The 13381-nt window shown below is 45.9% G+C and overlaps 1 protein-coding gene across 5 annotated transcripts in view; it reads left to right on the top strand.

Moving 5' to 3' along the window:
* Nbas (NBAS subunit of NRZ tethering complex) overlaps positions 1–12997 on the top strand; it is a 281500-nt gene extending 268503 nt beyond the window's left edge. For all 5 annotated transcript variants that reach the window (XM_052745880.1, XM_052745878.1, XM_052745879.1 and 2 more), the window contains exons 51-52: positions 2267–2395; positions 12603–12997. In XM_052745880.1, coding sequence (XP_052601840.1) covers positions 2267–2395; positions 12603–12878 — 405 coding nt within the window. In that variant the 3' untranslated portion in view covers positions 12879–12997. The remainder of the gene's footprint in view (positions 1–2266; positions 2396–12602) is intronic.
* Positions 12998–13381: the final 384 nt, after the last annotated feature.

Raw genomic sequence — 13381 nt, 5'->3', positions numbered from 1 at the left:
TGGCATCCTCTGTCCTCACAGACCTTGCCTGGGCCATGTGCTATCTGTCCTGCTTAGATTTTTATCACAAGGTAGAGTCATCTGGGAAGAAGAACCTTAATTTAGAAAATGTCCCCACCAGATTACATATAGGCAAGTCTGTCGATGTTTTCATTTTCTTGATTAATGATTGGTGGGAGGGTGCCACTCCTGAGTCCTGGGTGGTATAAAAGAGCAGACTGACCCGTCCAGTGGACCACGCTCCTCCATGGTCTCTGCTTCAGTTCCTGCCTCCAGGTTCCTGCTCCAGCTTCCCTTTATGACGGACCGTAATCTTGAAGATGAAGTCAGCTCTTTATTCTCCGAGTTGCCCTTGATTATGGTTTTATCACAGCAATGGAAAGCAAACTAAGACACCAGCTATTACTTGTCTTCTCAGATGGTATCTGTGCTAGTTCATAAAATTGCCATTTAAAGCTACAGTCAATGGCGTCTAGACCTGAAATGCCGAGGCTCTTTGTCAATTAGTGATAGCGTATTGAATAAACAGCAGACATGAGTGCTAAGAGAGACTCATTTACCGATTTTAAGCATGGTATGTACCATGTCACTTTGGAATAGATGAAGCATGGCTCACCCCGAGAGGGGAGCACATAGACAAATGCAGAAATACAGGACAGAAGATAATGAAGAGTACAGAGGGATGTGGAAAGGAGGCTAAGCTGGGCCAGCCAGAGGTGCCTGTCACTGTGTGTCTCTGTTCTTGGGAAGATGTGAACCAGTGTCCGCTTACCCCAGAGAGGGAACCAGTAACAGACCAATGTAAGCAGACGGCTGACATCCAACTTGGTGAACCAGTATGTTTTATTGGGGTGCTTACAGGAGTGAGGGGTCGGGTCACTCACAGAAGCAGAAATGAGTCCCGGACAGCTGCATTCCTAAAAGCCCGCCCCAGTGGGTGACAGTTCATGAAGCAGGAGCCCTGGCGCACACTGCTCAGCTTCGGGCAGCTCACCAGTTTGGAAAGCGTCTCATTCAGCCTGTCATCATTATCATCTCGTCTTGGAGTGATGGACAGGGATGCTGAGAATGCCCTGTGTTTGAGTGTTCAGTGTTGTCTGTTCTGCTGTTGTGGAGTAGCACAAGAGAACAACAGCCCCATGCAGGGCTGTGATCCTTCATTCTTTTTCCAAAACAGCTTTGCTTTAATATAATGGGGCCACACTCGTCTACTTCTTGGTCTAGTGTTCAGTTCTTTGTGTCATAGCTACAGTCAGGACACTAAAGGTGACCAGCTCAGCGGGCAACACAGTTGTGTGTTTTCTGCCTCTTTGTTGAAAAGGATTGTCTTCTGTTACTTTATTCAGAGTCCTTTTTTTCTGGTGACAGGTTCGGCAAGTAGAATAAAAAACTAAGAATAAAATTCAGGTCTACCTGTGGAGATCCACGCTTATTCATTGTTTTGAATCACAGATAGTTTTCATGGTGATGGAGTATCTTAAATATATCAAGAATTCCATTTCCTTTAACATTAGAGTTTTAAGCATGTTTTAAAAACATAGTCTTTGCTGATATCCTTTGTCTCAGTAGATAAGAACTAGATATTAGCATTATTAATAAATAGTGTGTAACAGCTGCTGTGAAGTCTGTGCTGTATGCTTAGCACTATACATTTATATTAATTATCAGATATACAACAAAAACCGCAAAACAAATACAGTTGCCTCCGTTTTACTTATAGGGAAAACAGGGCTCTGAGAATTAGAAGAAGTTGTAGCAATAGATCTGCATAGTGAGTGTGTCCTGCCACTCAAAGCAATATTATACACAGATGTCTGAACACCTGGAAAGATGGCCACAGCTTACCAGGAGGGGAATGATATGGTCAGTAGCCCTAATCACACATATGCACACACACACACACACACACACACACACACACACACACACACACACACACAGAGTAAGTACATACATGCACAAAAATAACCACACTTATATAGCCACACAAAGAAAGAAATATGAATACACATATAAACACACACAAATACATACACACACGTATATGCAGACAGCCACATGTAAACACACAAACACAAATATAAATACAAATGTGTATACACACATACATACATATATGCACAAACATAACCACACATATGTAGACACACACACACACACACACACACACACACACACACACACGTGTGTGTAAAGGTGCATCCAGAGGATGCAGCACAGGGTTCACTGTGTCCCTGAGTGGAACTCACCTCCTCCATGATTTCAGGGTGTGAAGGAGCTGTGCCTGCTGCTGCTGCACCAGTCCCTCCTGCTGCCGTCCCTGAAGCTGCTCTTGGAGAGTGGAGATGAGATGCTGCAGGCCATGGCCCTGGAGCAAATCTCAGCCGTCACTAAGGTACACCCCTCTGAATTACTACTGTTCTTGTTTCAAAAGTGAATGGAGTGCATTTGTCCTCATTAACAAGAGCCGTGATTAATCCCCAGCTACCTGATAGAGAGTATCTCTGACTATGGCAGCCACCTCTGTTCAATCCAGGCAGTGCACACTTGGACTCATAGGCAGTCTCTGAGCCTCCCCCATGAACCGGACACACGGAACAAAACATTTCCACAGAGAAACAGCATTTTAGTGGCAGGAACCAGCAGCCCAGGCGCCTTCCACTTGGGATCTGGGTCTGGGAAATTTGACCCGGCTTGAGGCTGGCTTCCGTCTCCCAGGTTGTACATGGTAGATGCTCACAGACAGAAGCATTTCCCAGCAGCCGCACTGCTGCCATCTGAAGTCAAGAGCTGCCGTCCTCTGGAACCAGAAGCAGGGTTTGGGCTTGAACACAGACGTGCTTACGTCACATTTGGAGATTCCTCCACAAGGCCAGTTGTTGCGTGATGTTTGAGGAAAGCAGTGATCTCTTCGCTTTTGAAGATGTACAGTCTCCAGTTAGATTCCTTAGGCTGTGTTGTAGCCAATTCACATGGAATGATCCTTCCCAAACCCTCCTGTGCAGACATCCTTGTTTCATGTGGGTATTGTGTGCACATTCATGTACACACAGACACAGAAGCAAGTGTACTCTATCATTTTACTATCCTTGATAGCTCCCCATGAACACAGTGTCTTCTGGGAACCAGAGAGAAAGGCAGTTCTAGAACAGAGGTCTGTGCTGGCCACAGAAGACTGCTACGAAATAGATGCAAAGATGTCATTGATAAAACGTTTTGTTAATGACAAAACCCCAAATGTTACATGAATTGGATTTGGCAACAGTCCTTGAAGATCCATTGCCTTCTGTCAGCTGTATTCTTTAAGTACTGTAAGCGTGTCTGCAGAGACTTTGGAATGGTTGTCATTATCACTGATGCTGGCGGGACCTTTGGGGATGCCAGACTGAAGTACTCAGGTTGGTCTGTTGGTAGCCTCCTTTCTCCCTGCTGATGGGAATGTTTCATGGTTTTGTAACTTCATAAGAATTGGGAATTATACTGGGCGGTAGTGGCTCATGCCTTTAATCCCAGCATCCGGGAGGCAGAGCCAGGCGGATCTCTGTGAGTTCAAGGCCAGCCTGGTCTACAGAGCAAGATCCAGGACAGCCACCCAAAACTACATAGAGAAACCCTGTCTCGAAAAACCAAAAAGCAAAGAATTGGGAATTATAGTGAGTTTTTTATTAGCCTGTTTTTTCTTGTAAATCCAGGAGATGAAGAACAGAGATGGATCTGAACAAAACCAGACTGTGATTCTCCAACATGTTCTCCCCCCTAAAGTAGCTTAGTCCCTGTTTAGGTATTCTCTCTAAGATGTCTCAGGGAGTAAGACAGTGACAGGTTATACTGACCTCTCCATCTTCACCCTTCTCCTGTTACACTCCTGGTTAGGATCCCATCTCTCATTGTTAAAATTCTTCATCTCAAATGCGTCTGTCAGAACTGTGACTAGAGCAGGGACCCCAAACTACTAAGTCCCTCAGCACCCCTGAAGACACTATCTGAGTGGGAAAGTAAACGAGAACTAAATGGCACTAGCGGGCCTCCATGAGGAGATCCTCGGAGCTTGTGGAGTGCTGCCTCATGCTAAGACTCGGAACTGAGAACTGCTCTGTGCACTGTGGGCAGCGGGCCTGGGGCCGTGAAGCCAGGGCCAGCCAGCTGTGTCCATCGGGCTGGAAACAAAAGGCCACAAGTCTAAATTGTGTACGTGTCTCTCTTGCTATGAGAAGACAGTCTTATTTAGAAATCCAGTGACGAGAGTCTACCTTAAGGTGAGTGTGTATTAGAATAGCCGGCATCCTTAGACATGTTACATGCTCTGAAAAGCTGAAAGCTAATAGACTCTCTCACTTTGAGTTGTTAAAGAAATTTTTTTTTTTTAGGTTCAGTTGTAGGAAATGAACAGTAAGGTCTCTGGTGCTTGTCACCCTTTTTTCCCAAGGTAAAATCTGGTGTAACTACAGTAATCACGACCGAGATTGTAAGCATTGACATGGCCTATTGACCTTTTTCATAGTTCACCGGTATCCCACACTTGTGTATGTCTGGTTCTGTGACTCCTGTGAGAACTGCAGTTGTGAATCATGGTGTCCCTGTGACACAGGTCTTCATTCTGTCCTCTGTAGCCTCAGAAACCTTGGCAGCATAATCTGTTCTTCATCTCTGGTTTTTGTTGTTTCAAGAGGTCTGGATAAATGAATGTGCAATCACTCTAGCCTGCCGTTGTTCGCCAACACCGGGCAAGGGTCATCTCATACATCCCCCAGAGAAGGGCATCAGCAGGCAGGGCTGCGTGCTGCTGGCCAGCTGTTTTTAAATCGTCCCTGGGTGTTGAGTGGGGACTAGAAAACCTGTGCTGCCTTTTGTGGTTCTTTCCTTGACACACACTCTGCCCATTAGAAAGGGCTAAGGTTCATCAATAACTTTAGTTTTCCCCTTATTGGTTGTTGATCGTAGTTCCTGTTGGCATTAAAAAAATAACATCTGGCAGAGGGATCCTCTGACAGCAATTGGTCCACACGGTGCACAGATCTGAAAGGAGAGACGCCCGCTCTTGTTTGCTGGTAGCGTGTATTATTTCGCTGTTCATTATCAGATGCTGACAGCTTCATAGCTGCTTGCAGTTAGAGGGAAGACGCTTAAGTGCTACTGTGGAGCTGGCTGCAGCTTTCCCTTCAACGGCAGGACCCCCTTCTCCCTCTAAGCGCTGCTGGAATGCATGCCTCTAGTCTTTAGCATGTGACCTTATACAGATAGGCAGAAGCTTCTCTCCTGGGTAGGAAACAGTCTTTCCTGACATGGTATTGTTGACTAGTCAAAGCCCTTTGTGATAGTCTGCTGGGTGACTTCTCCGTCAGTCTTGGTGATATGAGAGCTTGCTCACAGTACAGCGCTGGCCAAGAAGACTGTTGCTTGGCGTGCTTGAAGTTGATTTGTAGGTTCTCTCTATTTACGTCAAAATCCGCAAACACATTTCAGCAAAGTTAGCAGATGTATTTTACTAGTCTTGTGAACCAAAATCCTCTCTGTTTACTGTTCCAGATGTCTGGTGGTTCCTGCCCCTCACTGTGTCCTCCTCTGGTGCTTCCCAGTCCCTCTGTCCCCCAGACTATATCCCAGACCTCTAGTATAAAAGAGTAAACCATATTTCTGACCTTACCAAGGGCCTCCCTCCTTTTACGGTGACTACATCTTTTCAAGCCCCACTTGTCGCAGATGTGACAATAAGAACATTCCCTATCTCTTCAACAACACTTCATCACTTAATGGTCTGGGAAGTGCTGTTCCACTTTCACAGGTGAGACACTGAGTCACACAGCCAGTGAGCGGCCAGACCTAATGTTGAAAGTCATGCTAAGTCATTCTGCTATGTAAGTTACCTCCAAAGAAACGAGACTGTGGAATGGCCCTGGCGTGTGGAAATGTCAGCACTGAAAAGATGAGAATGGAGCGGCCCCTGAGTCACCCAGCTGGGCTTTGTTTGTAAGCCTCTCATTCACAGCGCTAAGGCCGAGCACTGCAGGGATGGACCCCTCCTCTACCACAGGGCACAGGGAGCCCCCTAAACAAGGCTTACACCCTTGATTATGTGCATATGGACCTTAGTCCTGCGCTGGGGAATGACTCAGTGATTCAGAGTGAGTGGGGCCCTTCTTCCCATGGCAGTCCTTCCCAGGTCCAGCCAGTGTGATGCTTTCATCTCAGCATCGAAGCACCAGAACCTGGCATCCTGGGACAAGTGTCTGAGCTGAGGGAGAACCTTTAAAGTGCTCAGAAGAGTCTTTGTGGGTCTGGAAGCTCCATTCAAACCAAGGATCATGTCACCCCTCTTTGTCCTCTCTAACGCCTCAGTGTCTCCAAGTTTCTCCCTGGGAGGAGTCCCTTTCATGCTTTGGTGTTGCCGCCTACAGCCCCACCTCAGGCTCACACACGTTCCTTCTTGTTTTGCTGTGTTGCGATAGCAGGTACAGGGGGGAGGGGCTTCATGACCTGCTCTGCGTCTGCTGAGCCCTTCTTTGGGTTTGTGAAAAGACTTTTGGGTTTGGTTTTGGTTTTTTCGTCTCAAAGTGTTTTCAGAACAGTTTAGTTGAGTGGCCCAGTGATGGAAGTAACCAAGGGAGCACTTTCCTACGTAGAAGTAAACAGTGTTGCTATCGCTACCCTTCCAGCTCTGTGGTGGGGCCATCTTTGCTCAGAAATGTGGACGTGTGGACTTCCGTGTCAACACAGAAGTCCCAGCACGGTTCCTTTCTCGCCGTCCATGGTTCACAGCCATGTGGCTGTCTTGACGGCAGAGTCTGCAGCAGCACCTCACGGCCTGGCTGCTTCCTCCCGTGCCGAAAGCTGGTTCACTCCTCTTTGAACGTATTTGACTTCTGAGCAGCCAGTCTTGAGCAGTCCTCGTGTTTGGTTGACCTATGTTGTAGACAGGAGTACTGTGTGCCTGTGTGCTCAGCCCGATGCCGGGTAAAGAGGGAAGACATTTATTTGCAGGACATACGTAAAGATGAAATAAAATATCATCACTCTTTAAATGAAGTATCTCTAGGACAGAATGAGTCAGAAACAGCAGTGAATTGGAGCCCCAAGTCTGGCACCCAACTTTGTTCACAGCCACGACCAGGCTCGAGTTTTCGAGGGTCCTCTCCCCGTGTTGTTAGATCATAAACCAGATGGCTTGGCCAGGGTGTGTTAGATGTTCTGCCGGAGGTAGAACTCTTGGTCTGCTGAGGAAGTGGAGTCCGAATGTCATGTTCAGATACAGGATACGGACATTATCATGCATGCGTTTTCATTTGAAGTATACACTTGTGTTGCTCTTCTTCTGCAATTGTAGGTTAATATTTTAATAACTTACAAAGTATTAGTGTTATGTGAAAAAGAGGCAAATGTCCTCCCTAAAGTAAACAGTGAAGCATTAGTAATGATCTTCAAAGTCACTGAGATGAAGCCCTGTACAGATTATGCTGCTGGGATACAGCTTACCTCCTTACTGTAATTACTCTTAGCTTGATGGAGATCCATAAAATCAAAGGCTTTCCTTCAGAGAAGGCTCATTAGGTATTGTTGAGAAAGGAACTAGAGATAACTTTAATGGTTGGAAGACAGCAGTACTCTGTGTCTACATCTATACATTTCTTTCCCAAGATCTGCAGAGTCTTATTTAGCCTCAGAAACTGACTACCAACATGAACACACAGAAGAGAGATGAGTCTTTTCCCTTCTAGAAAATTCCTTATTCCCATTTGTCTGCTGTTATAACTGCAGCTGAACTGCACGCCAGGCATTGTGCAAGGAAGCTTGCATTACTGTCAGGCCATGGACACAATGCCTTTCTCATATGAAAGTAGTGTCCAGAGAGATTGCTTTTGCAAGGCCTTATAGATGTTTAGTAATGGACCCAGGGCTAGAAATGATCTCTAACTCAAAGGACTGTCTCTCACTCTAAGTCATTTGTTTAGTGGGACATCAACTAACCCTTCCAGACTTGTTCATGCTTATATCACAGCCAAACTGAGACCCAGAACAATGGACTATATTTTTCCCTTTGAGCCCTTACCACACCAGTTAAGCCAATAGCAAGGATATATGATTTTCTGAGGCTGTATACCAAAGGCAAAGTCAATTCCTAGAGAACTTAAGACTCATACTAAACATACTTTAAAAGTCAGAAAATTATATACAAACGCTTCTTTGAGAACTTAAAACTTAAATTTTAAAGCAGCTAAAGAAATTATAAGACAATAACTGATTTCCCAACAATATAAAATATAAAATGTCTATGTCTATATCAAAATATAACAAAAGCAGAATTACAAACAGTAAGACAAAGTGTCCATTATAGTGAAGCCAGGGTTGACAGATACAAAGACCCCTAAGTTCTGTGAAATGAGCAGAGGTCCCAGTTCTCCCTCAACCACAGCAACAAATGGTGATAGGAAATATGTGGGGGGAATTAATTCTGTAAATACTTGAATCCAGAATAAAACAGCTGTGAGTACCATTGCCTAGTCCTAAATTAACACATTGTTTTATTTGATACCTACTGCTGACACACCGCGTGATACCACCACTACTGTGACCTGGCTGTTTGTCCCCCTTACATACTTCAGACAGGTTAGACACATATCCATAACAGAAAAGGGTTCAGGCAGAATAGAACAGTTCCCCAGGCTGGACGGCCTCAACAGCACAGCCTGCTTTTCTACACTTCTGGAGATGAGCAGTCTGAAGTCAGGATGGTGGCCAGCTGCTTTTCCTCTGAGGCCTCTCCCTTTGTCGGGAGGTGGCTGTTGTTGGACATGTAACTCCCAGCTTGTGTGTGTGTGTCCGTGTCCTCAGCATTGGCTCTTAAAAAGGCACTAGTTGTAGTGGAGTAAAGCCCACCCTGGTGCCTTCAGCTCACCCCTTCGCCTTTATCACCTCTTAGGAGGCCTAGTCTCTAACTAAACCTACTCACTGCCTGCAGTCCTGGGGTAGAGACTGAGCACCTGTGCAATTTTGGAATGCAGAAAAGGAACACAACACAGTTCAACTAAATATTATTTCTCCTAGAGATTTATAGTATGGGAAAAAATAAATAAAGAAGAAATATGTGCATGAAAAGTACCCATTGTACTTTCAATAATCTGTGTTTAAAACAGCTGAAAATTTATAGCAGAATTAAATAGTGGTGACATCTTTTCAATAGTCTATTTTGCAGCCATTAAAAATTTTGGAAATAAAAATATGGAAACCATAAAAACATTCTTAGAACTCTTAGTGTTATTGAAAAGACTAATATCACATGGTCCCTTGTGAAAAGACTGTCAGTTCACAGCTCCTGGAAGGGAATGTGGGCACAGTCTTGCTCTCCTGTGATCCCAGCTTGGAGGACTGAATTCTTTCCCAGAGTATTTTTGTTTCCTTTTACTTTCTAATTTCAAGGATAAGAAGTGGTTAGGATACATAAGGTGGAGAAACAGGAACTGCCCTCTGTAGTAGACAGCACCAGATCATTAAAAGCTTCAGTTAGAATTTGAGACAAAAGCTTTCTGAGGCCTAACAAGTTAACACAATGTGGTTAGTGCCTAGAGTGTTGTGGGCAGTGTGGAGTAAAGAGAGTCTGGCTGGGATGCGCTGATGAAAGACAAACAGGCGTGTGGAGAGGCGCTGACCTAAGGCTATGGCTGCTCATTTCCTTTCTGGCCGGCACACTTCTCTTTGAAGTAGTTAGAATGGACCAGACAAAAGCTATCTCTGTCATTACTCTTACTGTAAGTGTGTGTGAGGGCACACACGCTCCAGAGCACAGTGTGGCGGTCACAGCACAACTTTTGGGAATCCACCAGGGATGGAACTGAGGTCATCAGGTTTGGGAAGCAAGCCATCACCCACTGAGCCATCCCATCACCCCTCCTCCTTTTCTGCTACAACACTATGTAGCCCAGGCTGGCCTTGAGCATCTGCTGTTTCTGTCTCCCAAGAGCTGGAATTGCGGACTCCAGCCACCCTGCTCAGCTTTTGTTTACTTTTTCATTCTGTTTTGTTCCAGATGTATACAGAATAATTGTCTCTACAGTATTTTCCTTGCAAATCACAATTTTGAAGCCATTCTGTGCTTCTACCCAGAGGGGCAAGAGCAGAATTCCCCAAGCCTTTCCCCACTCTCTGCCCATGACTCTTGGTCTTGGCTCTGTCTTTTCCTGGGGACATCTCAGTGAGGAACACTGTACTTGAGTAGGCCTCTGTTCCTCCTGTTCTCTCCCTGCCAGGCTGTGGGCAGCTCCCAGGAAGGCTGGGGCTCCATTTACCAGAAGCAAGTGTGATGGATATCAGGTCTGAATGAGCAGCAAGAGAGACCAGCTTTGGTAGAAGAACTCTCTCTTCCTTCAGCTGGAACTGTCTAGACACCCCAACCTTGCACACTCACCTAGGACATCTTACTCGGCAGCCTGGACTCAACCTTTCATCCAGGAACTTTATCTCATATTTGACAGGGGCCGCCTGGCATGCAGCTGCTCTCCTGAAGGCTGCAGTAGAGTCTTTACTTTGAAGGTTAAACTAGAAAAATGACATGTGAAGTAACCCAGATGGCATGTGCTTGCACATGTACTCAGATAATCATGTAGAGTGAGACAGTAAGACCTATGCCTGTGGGGTGATTCATTCGTTCACATCCTTATTCCACAAATCTTGGGGTGCTACCTCCTATGGCCAGCCACTCTGGTTATGGGAACTGCATGAGTAAACACAGGCTCTGGAGTCTCCACCCTGGAGGGGCTGCTGTTGTAGAAGAAAACCCAGAACGTACAAACTCAGAGCTGAGCTGCTTACACAGACCCACCACGAAGCGCCCACACAATATTCATCTATTACGTCAGGATGCAACAACCATAGCGCAGTCCTGTGGAAGCTGAGAACATTTCTCTGGAAATGTGCATGTGGTGGGAAGTGCATGCAGGAGCTCATGGGATTAAGATTCTTGCCTGACAAGTGTGAAAAACAGGGTTGGGCTTGGGAGGGTTGGGTGGAGTAGAGAAACCATTAAATACTTTCCTAGGTCAAAGTGTTTGTGCAAGAATTTGGGAAGCACAAGCCAGATGTGGCAGTTAGTACCTGTAACCCCAGCGCTCCAGAGGCTGAGATAAGAAGGTTGCTACGAGTTCCAGTTTTAGGCCAGCTTGAGCTACATGTGAGACTCTGCCTCAAAACAAGTGTGTGAAATGAAAAGCCAGAGAAAGAGCCCTGAGGATATGGAGATGCATGGATAGCAGCATCCAATGCCCTAGGGATCGATTTGCTGCCAAGATAAGATCTTTATCACATACTTAGACAGTTTATAAAGCTGTGACAGCCGTTTACTGAAGTCAGCTTATTTGGCCATTTAACCAATGTGAACTGCTCTGGGTAGTGAAATAGAAAAACTATTAAACCCTTGTGCCCTCCATCCTTCCCATCCCCTTCAGTAGGGGAAGCAGACGGGTCATCATAGCATAGCATGAAGAGGTATGTATCAGGTGTGTAGGGAGTTTGGAGAAAGGAACAATGAGCCTGGCTAACAGCTTTAGAAAAGGTCACAAGAAAGTGGCCCTGGAGCTGATGTTTATGTCGGGATATGAACGATCCTGACACACTGTCAGTGGAGCCCATAATTTTTATGATATGGGCTTTCTGCTTTCAGTCTTTGCTCCAGTAGACGGTGTCCTCCTCCTTAGTACCTACTCTTCTTCATAATAGGCAGGAAGAGCATACTGATGAAATGCCACATCATTTTTGAGGCGCATACACCCACAGTTAAAGCATGCCATGATGCAAACAGAACCAGCCCTGCAGCTATCTATGATGCCGGATGGCAGTGATGATTTCTAATACACTGTCTACGTTGACTCAATTCCTTGCAAGACAGAATAATAATCCAAAACAGAAAAAAATGTAAACAAAGTGGCCAAGCTGTGGAGAACCATGTGTAGACATGAACGATGAGACCTGCGTCCCCCACAGGCTTCAGCGAGAACAGCTTCAGCCCTCTGTTTGTCAGTATTTTCCTGTTCACTCGCACCAGAGCAGGAAGAAAGGCTTTCTTACCCTGAAAAGATTTGTCTTCATGTGGCTCTGCATTTAAGAGAGAACTGGGGTTAAAGAACATACGTGAAAAGTCAAAGGAAATGGTAGATGTGGTTGTTCGGAGCTCGGACTTTGACGTCAACACTGTGGCTCTACCACCTACACAATATTAAGCAAACCTTTCTTGAACCTTAATCTCCTTATGTTTGAACTGAGACATAAAAGTGCAGTTTTCCCAGGCTGAACTGGAAGGGGCTCCTAGAAGTGTTGCTTCTGCAACATTAAACATGATGTGTGACTCAGTGTGTGATTGATGGAATAGTCAGGGCTCAAGCAAAGGTCTGGTACATTGTCTCCTTGTGCGGAAAGGAAGCCGTGTCTGTTGTCCCATCTCTGACCTCCCGAGATGCTCAGTTTCTCCTTGTGCTGTTTGGGGTAGGTCGTCTTCAGCTGGACAGATGTGCATACTACTGAAGGCCAGCAGGCTACCTGTGACCACCTCGTGGAGAGCACAGGGAATTGTGGGAGAAAAGGATGCAAATGCCCACTCACAGTTTTCTTATTTCTTGAAGGTGGATGACTCCAATTGTGACCAGGAGCTGCTTGCCCTGCTCGTGGATGCCAGGCTGTTGGTGAAATGTGTCTCCACACCCTTCTATCCACATATTGTTGGTCACCTTGTGGCCACCAACCAGCAAGGACTCTGGGATGCAGAGGAACTGGCTAGACACCTGCAGGAGGCCGGCCATGAAGTGGAAGCCGGGTCACTCCTCCTGGCTGTGCAGGGGACTCACCGGGCCTTCAGAACTTTCAGCACTGCCCTCAGCACAGTGAGGCAATGGGTGTGAGCACAAGGACCCATGACCCTGCTCCTGGCAGGAGAGAGCATCGGACCCTGAAGCAGGACGTGTAGCAGTTAATTGTTCTGGCATTTCTAGCAGTCACAAATAAAGGTGTATATAAGATGCCCTTTCAGTGCTTTCTTCCTCATACTGATGGGTTAGCATACTCTGTTATCACTGTTGATTCTGTTTGTGCCTTTTCTGGGTAGAATACATTAACTGCATCTGAAGCTGTAGCTGTCACTCTCCTTAATAACTCAGAGTCATTGAAAACTAAAGATGGCTTATACAGTAGGAAAATAGACTTAGGCCTGGTCCAGAGCTTGACAGGAAAAAAAAAAAAAAGGCTTCTTTATTCGCATACCCATACCGTGGGATTCCTCACCACTGGCAGACCTGAGCTGGCAGGCTGGTTTTCCATTCTGATGAATGCAGAGCTCTTTAGTATGAGAGCAGCCTTGCACACTGGAGAGCACTTGAGTGTGACCTGCTCACAGCTGCAAGTCTGG

Source organism: Peromyscus californicus, unplaced genomic scaffold (assembly GCF_007827085.1).
Source record: "Peromyscus californicus insignis strain IS unplaced genomic scaffold, ASM782708v3 Scaffold_1__1_contigs__length_55948999, whole genome shotgun sequence".
NCBI classification, from domain to species: domain Eukaryota; kingdom Metazoa; phylum Chordata; class Mammalia; order Rodentia; family Cricetidae; genus Peromyscus; species Peromyscus californicus.
The sequence above is the reverse complement of the archived record's forward strand: the minus strand, read 5'-3'. Positions and strand labels throughout refer to the sequence as shown.